The sequence below is a fragment of the Martes martes genome (assembly GCF_963455335.1).
Source record: "Martes martes genome assembly, chromosome: 4".
NCBI lineage: Eukaryota > Metazoa > Chordata > Mammalia > Carnivora > Mustelidae > Martes > Martes martes.
Window position 1 is genome coordinate 155919400 of NC_137891.1, and position 20130 is coordinate 155939529.

The 20130-nt window shown below is 37.6% G+C and overlaps 1 protein-coding gene across 3 annotated transcripts in view; it reads left to right on the forward strand.

The window, feature by feature from the left end:
- Positions 1-20130, forward strand: part of IPP (intracisternal A particle-promoted polypeptide) — a 44218-nt gene that overhangs the window by 17193 nt on the left and 6895 nt on the right. For 2 of the 3 annotated variants that reach the window (XM_080800138.1, XM_080800137.1), the window contains exons 4-8: positions 121-276; positions 1251-1418; positions 6858-6995; positions 7555-7677; positions 11109-11329. In XM_080800138.1, coding sequence (XP_080656264.1) covers positions 121-276; positions 1251-1418; positions 6858-6995; positions 7555-7677; positions 11109-11329 — 806 coding nt within the window. The remainder of the gene's footprint in view (positions 1-120; positions 277-1250; positions 1419-6857; positions 6996-7554; positions 7678-11108; positions 11330-20130) is intronic. The other variant, XM_080800139.1, reaches the window with a different exon arrangement.

Consider the following 20130-nt stretch of genomic DNA (forward strand, 5'->3'; position numbering starts at 1 on the left):
CATTGCTTGATGATGAATTTTTATATTTTTTGATAAATATATTCTATCTTTATGGGAACATGTCTTTTTAATATTTATTTAAAAGTTGATTAAAACAATATCTTGTCAAACTTGCTTTAGGAGTATCTGATTTTAATCTTCGCGTTGCATTGCAAACACTTTTGAAAGAGTACTGTGAGGTGTGCAAATCTCCCAAAGAAAACAAGTTTTGTAGTTTTCTGCAGACATCCAAGGTTCGGCCTCGGAAGAAAGCAAGAAAGTACCTGTATGCAGTAGGTGAGAATCTTTTAAAAGGTGATGCAAATAATCTTTATTTTTAGGATTAAAACCTTTAATATTTTGTTATTATTTTACATATCAGAATATGCAAGTGTGTCAAATAGGCATATTTAATTTCACATATAGGCTACAAATTAATTGTGTTTTATTAGTGGATGCACCTAAGAATAAATAGCTATTTATTTTACATCTATTATTCTGTGATCCAAATTGTTGGGTTCTTAGATTGTCCAATTATTGTCAAATAACTGACTTACAAAATACTGCTTTAAAAGTTAAAAATGTGAATTCTAGTGAAAAATAGGGAAAATCTCAACATTTTTAACTATTCATGGTGCCTTAGATGATTAGGGGTAATAGGAACCAGTGGTCGCTAAAGTGTGAGTGGATAGGATAATCCACAGAAGTATCAGGTGAACATAATAAAACATCCTTTTTTATTTTAAAAAGCAGTAAGTCTTATTAATATGTGAAGTATATATAGACAGATTATCCAAATTTATATGCAAATATTCATATATTCATGATATAATTTATCATCTGTATATAATTAGATGTATAAGTTTATGTATGCTATAATATATAAATATGTAATTTTTTAGTGCATGCTACTATGCATGGTATGTGCTGTTCAACTCACTATTTTTAATTGAAAAATATACTAATAGAAGTCATAATGAGACTTCCTAACTAGACAGTTAACCAGCTCCTTTTATGTTTTATCTAACATTTTATGACCAAAACCAGGTGGTAGAATGCTGGTTGACTTCATTGCATTTAAGCTGTCATCTCTCAGGACTTGGAGCATATAAGAATATTTGTATACATGGCAGGCTCTAAAGTACTTTTTCTTTGCTATGAAATAATTATGGATTAAATGTCTAGATGTAGAGGGCTAGATTTTTCTCATTACTTTCATTTACATATTTAGCAGTAAGTGATTCGCTGTGTATCTCCTTTCCTTCATTTAGGCGGATATACTCGGTTGCAGGGGGGTCGTTGGAGTGATAGCAGAGCCCTCAGCTGTGTAGAGCGTTTTGACACCTTTAGCCAGTACTGGACCACTGTGTCTTCACTTCATCAGGCTCGATGCGGGCTAGGAGTAGCAGTTCTGGGAGGGATGGTTTACGCTATTGGAGGTAATAATGAAATGTCTTTTTTCCCTCAGTCGCTAGCTGTAAGTTGGCTGCATTCTTATATGACTTATATATATTTCTAGGTACTATGGGGTATGCATATATATGGTTGTCCTCAATATATATTTAATGAATAAATTAATGAAAAGAAGAAAAAGGAAACAGAAGATATTGAATGTTTCAGACCGGGGGATACTATGATTTATCCCAAGGTAGAATATTTAGGTTTGGTTTCGATGAAAAGTTGTTTATAAAATGGCACCAAAATTTAGGTCAATGTTTGTGATAAAAATTATTTTAATTTTGAAATTTAATTTCACATACTAGAAGTTGTATTACAAATAATTTTTAATTAACGTAGTTACCTGGACAGTAAGATCTATAAAAACTAAGTCAGCTAGACTTTGGGATATATTTCTTGATTGAAATCACTGTGTTTTCTGAAACTATTATTACGAATTATAAAATGATTAATAAAATTAAAAGGAGTTTTGGATGTTGGAGGGAACTAAATATCAGAGGAGGATCTAAAGAGAAATAAATGCTAACACTTTTTTTTTTTAAAGATTTGATTTATTTACTTGACAGACAGAGATCACAAGTAGGCAGAGAGAGAGAGGAGGAAGCAGGCTCCCCGTGCAGCAGAGAGCCTGATGTGGGGCTCCATCCCAGGACCCTGGGATCATGACCTGAGCCGAAGGCAGAGGCTTTAACCCACTGAGCCACCCAGGCGCCCCCACTTTTTTTTTTTAAGATTTTATTTATTTATTTGACAAAGAGAGAGAGATCACAAGTAGACAGAGAGGCAGGCAGAGAGAGAGGGGGAAGAAGGCTCCCTGCTGAGCACAGAGCCTGATGTGGGGCTCGATCCCAGGACCCTGAGACTATGACCTGGGCCAAAGGCAGAGGCTTAACCCGCTGAGCCACCCAGGCACCCTAGTGGTAACACTTTTATATCAATATTTACTTCTGGATAATTTGTGTTTGTAGCAACAAGCCTAGATAGGTCATCTCTAACGCTTACAACTAATCTTTATGCCTTATTCTATGGGTTAGTCTAAAACACAAGAAGTTATATATCAAAAATATTTTTTTAATATTTATTTATTATTTGAGAGAGAGAGCACTAGCAGGTGGGGCAGGGGGGAGCAGAAGGATAGGGAGAATCTTAGGCAGACTCAGTGCTGAGCCCAGGGTAGGGCATGATCTCACTACCCTGAGATCACCAACCTGAGCTGAAGCCAAATTTAGTCCCTTAACCGGCTGAGCCACCCAGATACCTCTTGAAAATGTTATTATTATTTTTTTACTATGATACTATCAGTTTAAAATGAGAGAGAGAGATGGAGAATATTTGGTTTTTATTTCTCTTTTGGAGAGAACATAATTGTTGCTAAAAATAGTTCATTAAGAGGCAGGTGAGTGGCTCAGATGGTTAAGCAGCCAACTCTTTTTTCTTTTTTCTTTTTTTTTTTTCTAAGAGAGAGAAGGGAAGGGGCAGAGGGAGAGAGTCTTTTTTTTTTTTTTAAGATTTTATTTATTTATTTGACAGACAGAGATCACAAGTAGGCAGAGAGGCAGACAGAGAGAGAGAGGGGGAAGCAGGCTCTCCACAGAGCAGAGAGCCCGATGTGGGGCTCGATTCCAGGACTCTGGGATCATGACCCGAGCCGAAGGCAGAGGCTTTAACCCACTGAGCCACCCAGGCGCCCCAAGCAGCCAACTCTTGATTTTGGCTTAGGTCATGATCTCATGGTCATGAGGTTGAGTCCCACATTGGTCTCTGCTCAGTGCAGAGTCTACCTGTCCCTCTCCCTCTACCTCTTTATTAAATCGGTAAATGCCATGTTGAATCTAATAAAAGTCCCAACAAAGAAATGAGAGTTTAAGCAAAAACTTTCTGTCAGCATAAAGACCATAATTCTATGTAATCTTTGACTAGAGCACTAATAGCTCTTTCTATATACATTTTGGCAGTTATGGATAGTTTCAATGCATGAACGCTCCTGTTTAACATAGGGTCACAGTGTCCTGTGTGACACTTTCATATATATGTGTCCCCTTTCCTGATGCCACAGAAATACTTAGGAGCACCCTTCAAAAATACTATGACTTCACTAACTTTTATTTATTTATTTATTTATTTATTATTCTAAGTAGGCTCCACATTCAATGTATGGCTTAAATTCATGACTGAGATGCAGGGCCACATGCTCTATCAACTGAGTCAGCCAGGTGCCCCAACTTGGCCTACTATTATTAATACTCTCAACATTGCTATCCTAATATATTTTATAATGTATAATGTTAAGACGATTTTTATTATCAAAGTAATTCAGGTTTGTGGTAGAAAATTTTGCTGAAATTGAAGCATATAAAAAAGTAATTATCACCCATACTCCGATCATATCACCCAGAGATAATCACAATACTTGGTTTATTTCCTTCTACATACATACATATCTGGGTTAATATTCTAAATAGTATTTTTAAAAATTAAGATATAATTTACATACCATAAAATTCACCATTTGAAGTATATGGTTCAGTGATTTTTAGCATATTTACAAAATTGTACAACTATTACCACTGTTTAATTCCAGAACATTTTTATCACTGCCAAAATCCACTCTTATTATTTAGAGAAATTTTTATATCAGTGTAGGGAATTGTTTACGAGCTCTGTTCCCAGACTCCAGCCAAGGGTCAATTTTGCAAGCAGGCCTTTCTAAGGTTAGGAATTCTCAGGCCTGCTGTGCTGATTCTTTTCTGCACCGTAGTTTTATATGTTCAGGATTCTAGGCCCTCATAAAATTATATGTGCCGCAAATACTTTTTGCAACTCTGCTGCTTCATCTTTCACTCTCTTTATGGTATTTTTTAAAAGATTTTATTTATTTATTTGATGGAGAGAGAGACAGTGAGAAAGGGAACACAAGCAGGGGGAGTGGGAGAGGGAGAAGTAGGCTTCCCTCCGCTGAGCAGGGAGCCCAATCCGGGGCTTGATCCCAGGACCCGGGGATCATGACCTGAATTTAAGGCAGAGTCTTAAGGACTGAGCCACCCAGGTGCCCACTTTTCTTTCTTTTTTTTTTTTTTTTAAGAAGTGTCTTTTTTTCCTTTATCATATATTTTGATAAACATATTTTTCATTTTAATGGGGCTAACTCTATTATTTATTTTCCCTTATGGTTAGTGTTTCTTGTATCTTTTTTTTTTTTTTAAAGATTTTATTTATTTATTTGACAGACAGAGATCACAAGTAGGCAGAGAGAGAGGAAGGGAAGCAGGCTCCCTGCCGAGCAGAGAGCCTGATGCGGGGCTCGATCCCAGGACCCTGGGATCATGACCTGAGCCGAAGGTAGAGACTTTAACCCACTGAGCCACCCAGGTGCCCCTCTTGTATCTTTTTAAAGAAATCCTTCCCTACTACAAAGTCATGATGATATATACTTTTATTGTTTTCTAAAATTTTAGTTTAGAACTAAATGTATGTCTGTAATCTGCCTGGAATTGAGATAATGGGAGTAGGGAACCAGTTTCATCTTTTCCTTGTATATGTAACCAATTATCTCAGCATAAAAAGCTTTTATTTGCCTATTGCTGTGCAGAGCAAACTTCATCGTATATCAAGTAATCATATATGTGGGTATCTGTTTCTAGAATTTCTTTTCTGTTTTGGTCTCTCTGTGTATTGCTATCTTAATTACTATAGCTCTGTTTTGTTTGCTTGTTTTTTATTCATTTGAGAGCGAGACAGACAGAAAGAGGGAGAGGCAAAGGGAGAGAGAGAAGTAGACTCCCTGCTGAGCTGGGAGTCTGACATGAGGCTCCATCCCAGGACCTGGAGATCATGACCTGAGCTGAAGGAGACTCTCAACCATCTGAACCACCCAGGCACCCCACTATAGCTCTGTTTTAATTCTGATAAGCTTATGTGATAGGACAGTTTCTTCCCTTACTATTACTATTGTGTGAGAGTGCTTGGCTATTCTGGGCCCTATGTACTTCCATATAAATTTTAGAGCCAGTTCATCAAATCTGTTTTTTTCTGTCAAATCTGTTTTTAAAAATAATGTGTGACGATGGAATACTACTCAGCCATAAAAAATGAAATATTGCTGTTTGCAATGATGTGGATGGAAGGACCCAGAGAGTATTATGCTAAGTGAAGTCAGTCAATCAGAGAAAGACAATTATCATATGATCTCATTCATATGTGGAATTTAGGAAACAAAACAGAGGGTCATAGGGGAAGAGAGGAAAAAATAAAACAAGATGAAATCAGAGAGGGAGACAAACCATAAGAGACTCTTAAGCATAGGAAACAAACTGAGGGTTGCTGGAAGGGAGAGGGGTGAGGTGTTAGGGTAACTGGGTGATGGACATTAAGGGGGGCACGTGATGTAATGAGCACTGGGTATCATATAAGACTGATAAATCACTGACCTCTACCTCTGAAACCAATAATATATGTTAATTAATTGAATTTAAGTTAAAAAATGTTAGTTGGAAAAAATAAATAACAATAAAGTATGATTTCATTTATATGAGGTACGTTAGTCAAAATCATAAAAGACAGAAAGTATAGTGGTGGCTGTTTGGGGCTGGAGAGGGGGGGAGAATGGGGAGTTATCGTTTGAATCAGTATAGTGTTGCAGTTTTATAAGATGTAGAGAATTTGGGGAGTGGATGGGGCATGGCTACACAAAAATATGAATGTGTTTAACATCACTGAACTCTACACTTAAAAATGGTTAAGATGGTAAATCTTATGTTACTTGTATTTTAACACAATAAAAAGAAGTGTGTTTCAAATTGGAATTATGTTAAATCTATAAATCAGATTGGGGATAATCATCTATACATTCACTCTCCTAATTCATGAACATGATATATCTCTTCATTTATTTAGTTTTTTGTTAATTTAAAATTTTACCTAAATGAAGTTTATAAATTCTATGTGCCAGAGGTTTTGTACAATCTTTGATTAGACTGACTTCTAGGTATAGTCTATTTTAAAATTCTATTTTAAGTGGTACCTTTTTAGAAATTTTTATTTTCTCTTTGTTACTAGGTAAGGATTGGATTAAAATTCAAATTATACCAGAGCCAGGTATCCAAACTAATACATGAAAAAATATAGAAGTGTTAAAGTACAAATTTTATCCTCAAAAATTACATGGATTATTTGGATGGCAAAATTAGAAATAATAGGAAAATGATGCCTTGCTTCATTAAGTGGGCTTTAATAAATGATAGTGCTATTGATTTATAATAATACTTACTGGGCAAACTAATTTTAATGAATAGCATAAAATCAGACTTAATAGTTGAATTTCTGATAACGTGGAATGCTACTGAATATTGACTGTATTATGGTTCTAGGCTATTAGCATTATTATTAAACCTTCTGATATGTGTCTCTTCTATTTAACTCAGGTGAAAAGGATTCAATGATTTTTGACTGTACTGAATGCTATGATCCAGTTACTAAACAGTGGACAACTGTAGCTTCAATGAATCACCCCCGCTGTGGTTTGGGAGTGTGTGTGTGTTATGGGGCTATCTATGCTTTGGGTAATTATGCTTTTCAGTTTAAGGATATCAGGTATTATTTAAATTCTTAGATTCTAATTACTTTAGATATTTTTCTTCCCTCCCACAAGAAACTTACTTCTTTTCAGCTTTATAAATTTTAATTTTCAAGTTTGAGTTACTTGGGGAATATTGTCAAGTATGGAGCTCTTAGAAGGAGATGGAGATAAAGTGTAGTAAGATGTCCAGTGAAGCACTTCAGCTAACTAATTAAATCTCATGATTAGGATAGCCATTCTGAATGTGCAGAAGTTGTTTCAAAAGGTAATTTTGCAAAATACCTTATTTCCTAAGCAACATGATGAGCTTTTGTTGTTATTTTGTTTTGTTTTTTTAAATCTCTGATGAAAACTAGTCAGAGAGTTAAGATCCAAGTTTTATAGTCAGATTCCAACTTTTTGTATGATCTTAGACAAATAACCCCTCTAGTACATATGATTATCATTCACATTATAAAGTTGCCAGATTAGATGCTTTCTAAGGTATTTTTCATAGATAAGACTTCTTTATCCAGAAATGACATTTTTCTTTTTGGTTACAGGTGGATGGGTTGGAGCGGAGATAGGTAACACCATTGAACGATTTGATCCTGATGAAAATAAGTGGGAAATAGTTGGCAACATGGCTATGTCACGCTACTACTTCGGGTGTTGTGAAATGCAAGGTATTGCTTTCTAAAACATTTTTTCTGAAAATGTATTTTATTTTTGGGGGGAGGGGAAGAGGGAGAAGGAGAGAAGAGAATCTGAAACAGCCTCCATGCCCAGCACGGAGCCCAGAATAGGGCTCAGTCTCACAACCCTGAGATCATGACCTGAACTGAAGCAAGAGTCAGATGCTTAACTGACTGAGCCACCCAGGTGCCCTCCTCTTTTTCCCCTAAAAATATATTTTTTGAAAAACTAAGCTTGAGCCTTTATTTTCACAAAACTATGTTTTATGTCTGTTAGAATTGACTAATTGACACTAACAGTTTGAAAGTATTGTTTTTAACATTTTATATGTTTTAATCTCTTATATCTTTATAACTGTATTGCCAAAATAATCTTTTTTTTCCAAAATAAACAAAAGAAGAATTAAAAATTACAAATGAGCCGAAGACCTGACTAAAAAAATAAGCATTTGAACCTTCATCCATCTTTGTCACTTTCTCTCGCATACAGTCCTTAGTAAGTATTTCTAAGTAGGATGAGGATATAAAAAACAATCTTCACTGTCTCTTCCTTTGGCATTTTCAGTGTTTTCTTACAGGGCACATTGTGATTCAGTCCACACAGAATATAATGCTGTGACAGATTTGAAAAATGTTATACCATAGGGTGCCTGGGTGGCTCAGTGGGTTGAGCCTCTGCCTTCGGCTCGGGTCGTGATCTAAGGGTCCTGGGATCGAGTCCCGCATCAGGCTCTCTGCTTGACAGGGAGCTTGCTTCCCCCTCTCTCTCTTCCTGCCTCTCTGCCTACTTGTGATCTCTCTCTCTGTCAAATAGATGAATAAAATCTTTTTTAAAAAATGTTGTACCACATATTAAAATGGTGTACAAACATTATTTTAATTGTCTACTATACCCTGAGAAGTAGTTGGTAAGCATTGTCAAGTAGAACTGGATTCCTGGTCCAGATTGGAGAACAGATTTATATGTACCTGTAGAGTAGTGAGCAGTGTGCTCCTTGTTAAAACAACTCGACCTGCTATTCCCAGCTCAAGTTCTTTCTGCTTTGTGAGTACCTTCTCAGATTTCCACTAGAATTTAAGTGTTCAAGTTACATGGTACAGACTATATCCTGTTGTGTAATACTATAGTGTTCTCTAATTGTTTTATATTTATGATTTTTATCTTCTCATATAAATTAAGTGTTCTGAGACTTAGTTTTCAGCATGGGGGTAGGGGCTGGTTTCTCTTCTACTAGCAAGAAGAGGTTCTCAGAACATCAGCTAGGTGTTGGAGAATTCAGTTCAACTCTAATACTGTGTACCCATACCTCGAGATAGCATCAAATTCCACAGGTAGGAGCTCAGTCCTACGACACTCATCCTCCCCAGGCTATTACCTCTGCTTTGGAGTGACAGGCTATAGATCAGAGATTTCAGTGGTCCCTCCTCTGCAGGTTCAATTAATTTGCTAGGGTAGCTCACAGAACTCAGAGAAAATGTTACTACTAAAATGACATAACACAGGATCAGCTAGATGGAAGAGATGCAAAGTCAAGTTATACAAAAGGAGCACAGAGTTTTCATGCCCTCCCTCTCCAAATACACCACTGTTCCCACATCTCCGCATACTCACCAACCCAGAAGCTCTCCAAACCCTTTCCTTTTTTTTAAATGAGTGTCTTTTTTTTTCTTTTTATTTTATTTATTTATTTGACATAGAGAGACACAACGAGAGAGGGAACACAAGCAGGGGGAGTGGGAGAGGGAAAAACAGGTTTCCCACCGAGCATGGAGCCCAATGTGGGGCTGGATCCCAGGACACTGGGATCCTGACCTTAGCTGAAGGCAGATGCTTAACTACTGAGACACCCAGGCACCCCAAACCTGTCCTTTTGGATTTTTATGGAGGCTTCACTATACATAGGCACAAGTGGTTAAATCATTGGCCATTGGTGATTGATTCAAAGTCTACACCTCCTCTCCCCAGAGGTCAGGGGCTGAGACTGAAAGTTCTCACACTCAAATCATAAGTTTGACTCCTTTGGCAACTACCCCTCATTCCTTAAGTGCTTTCCCAAAGTCACCTCATTAACATAACAAAAGACACCCTTATCATTCTGGACACTTTGGAAATTCCAAGGATTTAGCTTGCTGTGAGCAAGGAATTGTGGATGAAAACCATATATAGATGAGAAATATATTTTGGTCATCTGAATGACCAACTATATATTCCTTTTTTTCATTATTTTATTTATTTATTTGAGGGGGGTAGATAGCATGAGCAGGAAGAGGGGCAAAGGGAGAGGAAGAAGCAGGGACCAGGGAGCCCCACATGGGGCTGGATCCCGGGACCCAGGGATCATGACCTGAGCCAAAGGCAGCCACTTAACCAACTCACCCACCCAGGTGTCCCCCAAATACATATTTCTTATAAATCACAGTATTGTACCTTCTAAAATCATAGAGCTAGAGAGGCATCTTGGAGATTATCTATTTTAATCCCTTTATTTATAGATGAGCAAGCAGAAGATCAGGAAGGTTGTGAATTATCTTTTCCCACTGCTGGTTACTGGCAAAGCTGGAGCTAGAATCAAATAAGGCTATATCATTCCCAGTTTAAGTGCATGGCATTTTTTTAGGGGAAAGAAAAACCCTCTCCCTTTCCTTTTTTATGTCATGTTAGCACTGATTCTGGAACTTGAGGTCGTCAAGTAGATAATAAGGTGGAAAACCATGTCTGACTGTTTTGTTATAGCATTGTAAGTTCTTTGAAAAACAAATGCCACTTAATTTTTTTTTAAGATTTTATTTCTAGATTTTATTTATTTATTTGTCAGAGAGAGTGAGAAAGAGCACACACAAGCAGGCAGAGTGGCAGGCAGAGGCAAAGAGAGAAGAAGGCTCCCCGCAGAGCAAGGAGCCCAATGCAGGACTCGATCCCAGGACCCTGGGATCATGACCTGAGCCGAAGGCAGCAGCCTAACCAACTGAGCCACCCAGGCATCCCCCCACTTAATTTTTTTTTTTAAAGTTGTATTTATTTTAGAGAGAGAGCACATGCATGGGGGTGGGGGAAGGGCAGAAGGAGAGGGAAAGAATCTTAAGCAGACTCCATGCTGAGCATGGAACATGACAACACAGGACTCAGTCTCCCAACCCCAAGATCATGACCGGAGCCAAAATCAAGAGTTGGACGCTTAACCAAATGTACTACATAGGTACCCTTTAAATGCCACTTTAAATTATACCTCTAATTCTTTGTAACATGCTTAAATATGAGCTGTGATATACCAGACAGAAGTCAAATTTCTCTCTTAAAGAATAATGTGAGCCCTACATTAAATATGGTCTCAGCATAGCAGACATAAATCATAAGTCTTGTGTTTTATAATTATTTACATTCTATTTTCTGTAGCATCTGAATAAAAATATTCTGTTTCCAGGTTTAATTTATGTAATTGGGGGCATCAGCAATGAAGGAATAGAGCTTCGTTCTTTTGAAGTGTATGACCCACTTTCTAAGCGTTGGTCTCCACTTCCTCCGATGGGAACCAGGAGAGCCTATCTTGGTGTGGCTGCACTCAATGACTGTATCTATTCTGTTGGAGGGTGGAATGAGACACAGGATGCTCTTCATACTGTGGAAAAATATTCCTTCGAAGAGGTAGGTTGGACAATTTCAAATGCTTTGATATCCTGTTCTGTTGTGATGTGCATTCTTTTATTCATGATATTGATCATTTGTAGTTTTTTTTTCTTTTCAGAGAACCAACTTTGGTGTTACAGGTTTTTTTCTATTGATTGCCTATCTTCGGTTTCATTGATTTCTCTTTTTTCTTCTGTTTTTTTTTGTTGTTGTTGTTGTTTTATTTAATTTGCACTTTTTTCGGGGCACCTGCGTGGCTCAGTGGGTTAAAGTCTCTGCCTTTGGCTCAGGTCATGATCCCAAGGTCATGGGATCGAGTACCACATCGGGCTCTCTGTTCATCGGGGAGCCTGCTTCCTCCTCTCTCTCTGCCTGCCACTCTGCCTGCTTGTGATCTCTTTCTCCCTGTCAAATAAATACATAAAATCTTTTTTAAAAATTTGCACTTTTTTTCTAAATTCTTTTTTTTTTTTAAGATTTTATTTATTTACTTGACAGACAGAAATCAAAAGTAGGCAAAGAGGCAGGCAGAGAGAGGGGAGGGGAAGAAGCAGGCTCCCCGCTGAGCAGAGAGCCTGATGCGGGGCTCGATCCCAGGACCCTGAGATCATGACCTGAGTGGAAGGCAGAGGCTTTAACCAACTGAGCCACCCAGGCGCCCTTTTTTTCTAAATTCTTAAAGTAGAAGCTTAAATGATTGATTTTAGACCTTTAAATACATTATAAAAAAGAAAGGTCTAGAATCAGTGTATTTAAAACCATAAATTATTTTCAAGCATTGCTTTAAGTGCATCCTCCACATTTTAATATGTTGTATTTTATTTATTTACTTATGTATTTGGTTATATATTAATTAGCATTTATCTTTAAATATCTTCTAATTTCCCTGGTAATTTCTTTTTTGACCAGTGAGTTGTTAGAAGTATGTTATTTAGGGTGCCTGGGTGGCTCAGTTGTTAAGCATCTGCCTTCAGCTCGGGTCACGATCCCAGGACCCCGGGATCAAGCCCTGCATCAGGCTCCCTGCTAGGCGGGAAGCCTGCTTCTCCCTCTCCCACTTCGCTGCTTGTGTTCCTGGTCTCGCTCTCTCTCTCTCTGTCAAATAAATAAATAAATTTTTCTTTTAAAAGTACGTTATTTAATTTCCAACTATTTGGGGACTTTCCAGATCTTTGTATTACTCATTTCTAATTTAATTCCATTGTGATCAGAGAACATTATATGATTTCTGTCTTGGTAAATGTTCCTTGTCCACCTGAAAGGAATTTGTATTCTGCTGTTGTTGAGTGTAGTGTTCTATTAATGTCAATTAGGTTAAATCGGTTCGTGTTGTTCAAGTCTTCCCTACTCTTTTTAACTTGTGCAATTGTTTTGTCAATTATTAAGAAAGCTTGTTGAAATCTTCAAGTATAGGAATGTAGGAGCCAAGGGCAGGCTGCCCCAAAATGTACCACTTTGGCATCTTGATTATTTTATTATTTTTTTAAAGATTTATTTATTTATTTTAGAGAGAGAGAACTCAAGAAGGGAAAGGGCTGGTGGGAGAGAAACAGAGTCCCCTCTGAGCCGGGATCCCATCACAGGGCTCAACTGCAGGAACCTGAGATCATGACCCAAGCTGAAACCAAGATTCAGATGCTTAACTGACTGAGCCACCCATGTGCCCCTGGCATATTGATGATTTTAAATATAAGTTACTTAAGAGATAGGCTATACAAGAAGGACTTTTCTGACCCTCCTCTGTCCCCCTAAAAGCAGGAAATAAATCTCTTATTTGAAAGGTACCCTCCTTGTACCAGGAGGTAAAAAGACATCTGTGTCACCCAGATAGGAAATTTAGACCCAAGAAGAATGTATAAATGATCCTTGTTACTTGTTTACTAAGTTATTATCAGAGCCCAAATTCTCCTTAGAATTCCTTACTAGTTGAAGTTCCTAAAGTTACTTTTCCTTTGTCCTGTCAATACCCCATAGATTTATTGTCTCTGTCTAAAAAGTGTAAAAACTGCTTTGTTCACTTCTTTAGGTCTCAATTACATTATTGGGCCTGTGTGTGTAAGTAATAAAACTTTTTTTCTCTTGTTAATCTGTCTGATGTGAATCTAATTCTTAGTCCAGCTGGAAGGCCTTAAGAGTAAAGGAAGAATTTTTCCTTCCCTGAAAATTTTTTTTTAAAGATTTTATTTATTTATTTGACAGAGAGAGATCACAAGTAGGCAGAGAGGCAGGCAGAGAGAGAGAAGGGGGGGAAGCAGGCTCCCCGCTGAGCAGAGAGTCCAATGCGGGACTCGATCCCAGGACCCTGAGATCATGACCCGAGCTGAAGACAGAAGCCTAACCCACTGAGCCACCCAGGCACCCCCTGCACATATTTTGAATCTCTGTTATTAAGTGTGTACAAGTTGAGATTATTGCCGCCTTGATGAATTGATCCTTTCATAGTCGTGAAATATTTTTCTTTATCTTTAGTAATATTCTTTGTTCTTAAGTCTACTTTGTCTGATATTAATTTGACTAATTAATGTAGCCAAGCTATTTTTTTATTATTATTTGCATGGTGCATCTTTTTCTTTCCTCCCACTTTAAATCTATCTACATCTTTACAAGCTGCATCTCTGGTAAGATAACATACAGTTGTAATCTCTTTTTTTATCCAGATTGACAATCTCCAACTTTCAAATGGAATCTTTAGAGTTTTTCCTATTTATATGTTATAATTGGAGATATGGTTGGTTTTTAGACTCCTGTTTTGCAGTTTTACTCTTTGTATAATTCATTCTTTGATCCTTTTTTCTCTCTTTTCTGTCTTTACATTGACTGTTTTAGTATTCCATTTTCTCTCTTTTATTATCCAATTAACTATAACTTTGCCTTTTTCTTAGTGGTTACTGTAGGGTTTACATTGTGTGTTATATGTATTTATACTATATATATACACTGTATCAAGGCAATCTTTGAATAATATATTCACTTTCTTATTCTTTTTCTTTTTTAAATTTTAAGCCGTTTTTATTTATTTTTAGCTTTCTCTCTCTCTCTCTCTCTTTTAGATTACTTATTTATTTATTTGAGACAGTGAGCAAGAGAGAGAATACAAACAGGGGGAATGGCAGAGGCAGAGGGAGAAGCAGGCTCCCCAATGAGCATGGAGCCTGATGTGGGGCTCGATCCCAGGACCCTGGGATCATGGCCTGAGCCAAAGGCAGACACTTAACTGACTGAGCCACCCAGGCACCCCAACAGTCAGTTATATTTAAGATTAAATGTTAATGTGAAAGTCTTTGATAATTATGCATATATTAATCATTCCTAGTCCTATTCTTTTGTGTAGAACTAAGTTTCTATCTCATAACATTTTCTCTTTGCATGAAGAACTTTCTTTAATAGTTCTCTTAGTGCTGGCATTTATTCTCTTAGTGTTCATTTTCTGAAACTATTTTTTCACCTTCATTTTTTTTTTTAAGATTTTATTTATTTATTTGACAGACGGAGATCACAAGTAGTCAGAGAGAGGAGGAAGGAGGCTCCCTGCTAAGCAGAGAGCCTGATGCGGGGCTCGATCCCAGGACCCTGGGATCATGACCTGAGCCGAAGGCAGAGGCTTAACCCACTGAGCCACCCAGGGACTCCTCACCTTCATTTTTGAAAAATACTTTACTGAGTATAGAATTTTTTCCCTACCATCTAAAAGGTGCTGTTTAATTATCTGCTTGCACTATTACTGATGGGAAGTCAGTAGTCATTCTTATCCTTGTTCCCATATATATATACGTAATGTGTCTTTTTTTCCTTGGAGGCTTTTACAATTTTCTCTTCATCATGGGTTTCTAGTAATTTGATTATTGTGTATCTTTTTGAAGTTTTGTGTTTAATTTGTTTGGAATTCATTGAACTCCTTGAATCTGTGGGATTATAGCTTTCATCAAAATGAATGTTTTCAGCCATATTTCCTCAGATATTCTCCTGCTCTTTTTCTGAGACTCCAATAAATGCATGTAAGACCACTTTAATATTGTCCCACAGGTCACAGAGGCTCTGTTAATTTTTTTTCTCCCATCTTTTTTCTCTCTGTGGTTAAGTTCATTTTTGTTTTACAGCTTCATTGAGGTATAATTGATAAAAACTGTGTAGATTTAAGGTGTATAATGTGATGTTTTGATATATGTTGTGAAATGACTACCAAATCAACCTAATTAACATACTTATCACCTTATATTTTCCTGTTCCTTTTTTTAACTTTTTTTAAAAAAGATTTTATTTATTTATTTGACAGACAGAGATCACAAGTACAAGTAGGCAGAGAGGCAGGCAGACAGAGAGGGGGAAAGCAGTCTCCCTGCTGAGCAGAGAGCCCGATGTGGGGCTCGATCCCAGGACCCTGGGATCATGACCTGAGCCGAAGGCAGAGGCTTTAACCCACTGAGCCACCCAGGCGCCCCTTTTTTTACTTTTTAACTGAAGTCTTTATTAGCCATTCTAATTTTTTAAACAATTCCAGTGTAGTTAAACATACAGTATTGTATTAGTTTCAGGTTCTCTTTTCCTTTTCTTGTATGTGGTAAGAGTTGCTTTCTTACCAAATTTCAAGTGTACAATATAGTATTATGAACTATAGTCACCATGTTTTATATTAGATCTCTAGAACTTACTCATCCTGCAAAACTGAAATTCTGTTCTCTGTGCTTCAGTTTGGATGGTTTCTTTTGCTGTGTTTTCAAGTTCATTAATCTACATTGTCTCACTTCTAATATGCAGTATCTAATTACATTTAGGGAATTTTTCATTTCAGATATATATATATTTTAGCACTAGAAGATCTTTTGGGTTGTTGTTTTTAATGTCTTCCATTTCTCCCCTCATTGTGTTCATCTTTTCCTTTAGATCCTTGAACATATTTATAATATCTGTTTTTAAGTCCTTGTCTGTTGATCTCATTATCACCATCACTTTTGGACCTGTATCTTTTGAACTTTTTCTTCCTGTTTGACTCACCTTATTCCTGCTTTTCCACATTTCTAGTAACTTCTGATTGGAGGTAGACACAGTGAATGTTGTACTGTTGAGTGTTTGGATTTTATTTCTTCTTTTAGGAAGTATTGAGTTTACTTTTGGTAAGCAGCTAAATTATTTGCCAATTAGACTGATTCTTTTGAGACATATTCTTAAGCTTTGTAGGAAAGGTCTAAAGTAGTGTTTCCTTTAGGTCTCCTACTAAATAAAGAATGACCCTTCTTATGTCTCTATTGAATGTCCTAGCTGTTCAGCAAGGTGTCTTTATTTTGGCTAGTCAAAACTAGAATGTCATCCAGCTTTGCATGAGCTCTGGGAATTGTTCAGTTTATAACTCCTGTAATGTTAAATAGTTTCTCTAGTCACAGTACTTTTGACACCAAATGTGTGTGTTTTCCATACCAAGCTGTTTCCCAGTTCTCTTATGGTCACCAACTAGGTACCTTCAAGTCAATTGATTTCTGACCCTAAAAACCCCACAGGCTGAGAGCTCAGTTTCAAAGATTGCCCCTCACTTTACACACCAGTTTCAAGTAGTGGGTCCTCAGGTTAACCACTAACTTATTTACACTTGTCTGACTTGGCTACAAGTTGGGGGTTCCCATAATCCTTTCCTCAGGTTCAATAATTTGCTCTAATGGTTTACAGAACTCAGGCAAACACTGTGTAAGTGGTTTATTGTAGGATTCAAATGGATAGCCAGATAAAGAGGTATATAAGGCAAGGTCCAGAAGGTCTTGAGTGTAGTAGTCTCTGTAGAATTTGGGGTGTGACACCCTCCTGACACATGGATGTGTTCACCAACCTGGATGCTCTCTGAACACCATAGTATAGAGATTTTTATGGAGACTTCATCATGTAGGCATAACTGATTATTAATTCAACCCCCAACCCTCCTCCCCTCCCCAAATGATGGGGGTGGGGATAAAAGTTCCAAGCTTCTAATTCTGGCTTGGTCTTTCTGGCAACCAGCCCCCATTTCTTCTTCTTCTTCTTCTTCTTCTTCTTCTTCTTCTTCTTCTTCTTCTTCTTCTTTTATTTATTTATTTATTTATCTATTTATTTATTTATTTTTTATTTATTTATTTGACAGAGATCACAAGTAGGCAGAGAGGCAGGCAGAGGTGGGGGGGAAGCAGGCTCCCTGCTGAGCAGAGAGCCCAATGCGGGGCTCGATCCCAGGATCCTGGGATCATGACCTGAGCTGAAGGCAGAGGCTTTAACCCACTGAGCCACCCAGGCGCCTCCAGCCCCCATTTCTGAAGCTATTTAAGGAGTCCACCAAGAGTTGGCTCATTAGAACAAAAGACACTAATATCATCCAGGGAATTCTCAGGGATTTAGGAGTTCTGTGTCAGGAACTGGGGCCAGAGGCCAAAGGTATACTTCTTACTATGTCATATCTTCCTATGAGTTGTTCTGTGCCTATTTCTCATGGAGTTTTACTTTATGCATTGCATAGATTAATGGCATTCAGCTGAAGACACAAGGGGACCTCTGGCAGTCTTGCTGGCAAATCTTGGCTGCTTCAACCTCTCTAAACTCTGATCTCTGCTTCTTAAATCAGATTATTGTCATTCTGTGCTTGGAAATCCCCTTCCTTGTGTGCAGAAAGCCCCACCAGACAGAAAGCCTAGATGACCATGAAGTTCACCTTCTTTGTTTCTATTTCTGACTGATCACAATTTTTCATTGTCTGTTGTCTGGGAACTTTAGTTTTTTAGGTTTGTCCACTTTTCTAGGTCTTTGTGGCAGGAGGACAGCTTTGGTAACAATTATTCTATTGTGGCTGTAAGTGGAAATCCTTCCTATGTCATTTTGCAGTGCTCCCATCATTCATTGAGTATGCCTTTACTTTCTAGCATAATAAAATATTTAAAGCTCACTTTCTCTGCTTTAGCTCTAAAATCAGCCATTTTTCTAAGAAGCTCCAGTTTCTCTTAGTGAAGGATAGTATTTAGAAACCAAAGTCTAGACACTCAGACTACTCATGGCTACTGGGATATTGCTGCTTTTAGGCACTCTCAGTAAACAGAGCTAGGAATACATGTACCTATATATATAATGTATTCACTCACGTATTCATTTATAAGTATTTCTGTAACATGTAAGTCATATGTTGTAAAACCGTGAGTTTATGATGGTAACTCCAGTTCCAGTGCAGTAGCTCAGATTCTTTCAGGCCTTCCCCATTTCCATGTCTGTAAATACCTTCTCTGTTAGTTAAAAACTACTAGGCTCTTACTATTCTCCCTATAGTCTACCCTTGAACAACATGGTTTTGAACTGTGTGGGTCCACTTATACATGGGTTTTTTTTTTTCAATAAATACAATATAGTACTGTAAATGTATCTTTTCTTCTGATTTTTCTTTTCTTTTATTATATTTTCTTTTATTTTTTCAGTGTTCTAAGATTCATTGTTTATGCACCACACCCAGTGCTCCATGCAGTACATGCCCTCCTTAATATCCACCACCAGGCTCACCCATCGCCTCACCTCCCTCCCCTCCAAAACCCTCAGTTTGTTTCTCAGAGTCCACAGTCTCTCACGCTTCGTCTCTCCCCACCCCCAATTTACCCCAATTCACTTTTCCTTTCCTTCTTCTAATGTCCTCTATGTTATTCCTTATGTTCCACAAGTAAGTGAAACCATATGATAATTGACTTTTTCTGCTTGACTTATTTCGCTCAGCATAATCTCCTCCAGTCCCATCCATGTTGATACAAAAGTTGGGTATTCATCCTTTCTGATGGCTGTGTAATACTCCATTTGTGTGTGTGTGTGTGTGTGTGTGTGTGTGTGTGTACCTTCTTTAGCCATTTGTCTGTTGAAGGGCATCTTGGCTCTTTCCACAGTTTGGTGATTGTGGCCATTGCTGCTATGAATATTGGAGTACATATGCCCTTCTTTTCACTATATCTGTATCTTTGGGGTAAATACCCAGTAGTGCAATTGAAGGGTCATAGGGTAGCTCTATTCTGATTTTCTTTATAACATTTTCTTTTCTCTAGCTTACTTTATTGTAAGAATTTAGTACATAATACATACACAAAATATGTGTTCGTTGTGTTATTGGTAAGGCTTTTGGTCAACAGTAGGGTATTAATGGGGTACCTGGATGGCTCATTCAGGTACGCATCCACTGTTGATTTTGGTTCAGGTCATGATCTCCGGGTTGTGAGATTGAGCCCCCGCATCAGGCTCCATGCTGCATGTGGAGCCTACATAAGATTCTCTCTCTCCCTCTCCCCTTCTCTCCCTTTATTCTCCTCTCTAAAACAAACAAACAAAACAAAACAAACCCAGTAGGCTATTAGTAGTCAAGTTTTAGGGGAGTCAAAAGTTTTACATGGATTTTTAAAAAATTTTAGAATTTATTTATTTTTTTTTAAGATTTTATTTATTTGTTTGACAGAGAGATCACAAGCAGGCAGAGCAGCAGGCAGAGAGAGAGGGGGAAGCAGCCTCCCTGCCGAGCAGAGAGCCCGATGTGGGGCTGGATCCCAGGACCCCAAGATCATGACCTGAGCTGAAGGCAGAGGCTCAATCCACTGAACCACCCAGGCGCCCCGAATTTACTTATTTTTATTTAAATTCAATTAATATATAATAATTATTGATTTTAGAGATAGAGCTCAGTGATTCATCAGTCTTATATAATACCCAGTGCTCATCATATCACATGCCCTCCTTAATGTCCATCACCCAGTTATCCCTCCCCCCTCCAGCAACCCTCTGTTTCCTTTTTTTTTTTTTAAGATTTTTAAATTTTTATTTGAGAGAGACAGAGAGAGAATGAGAGAGAG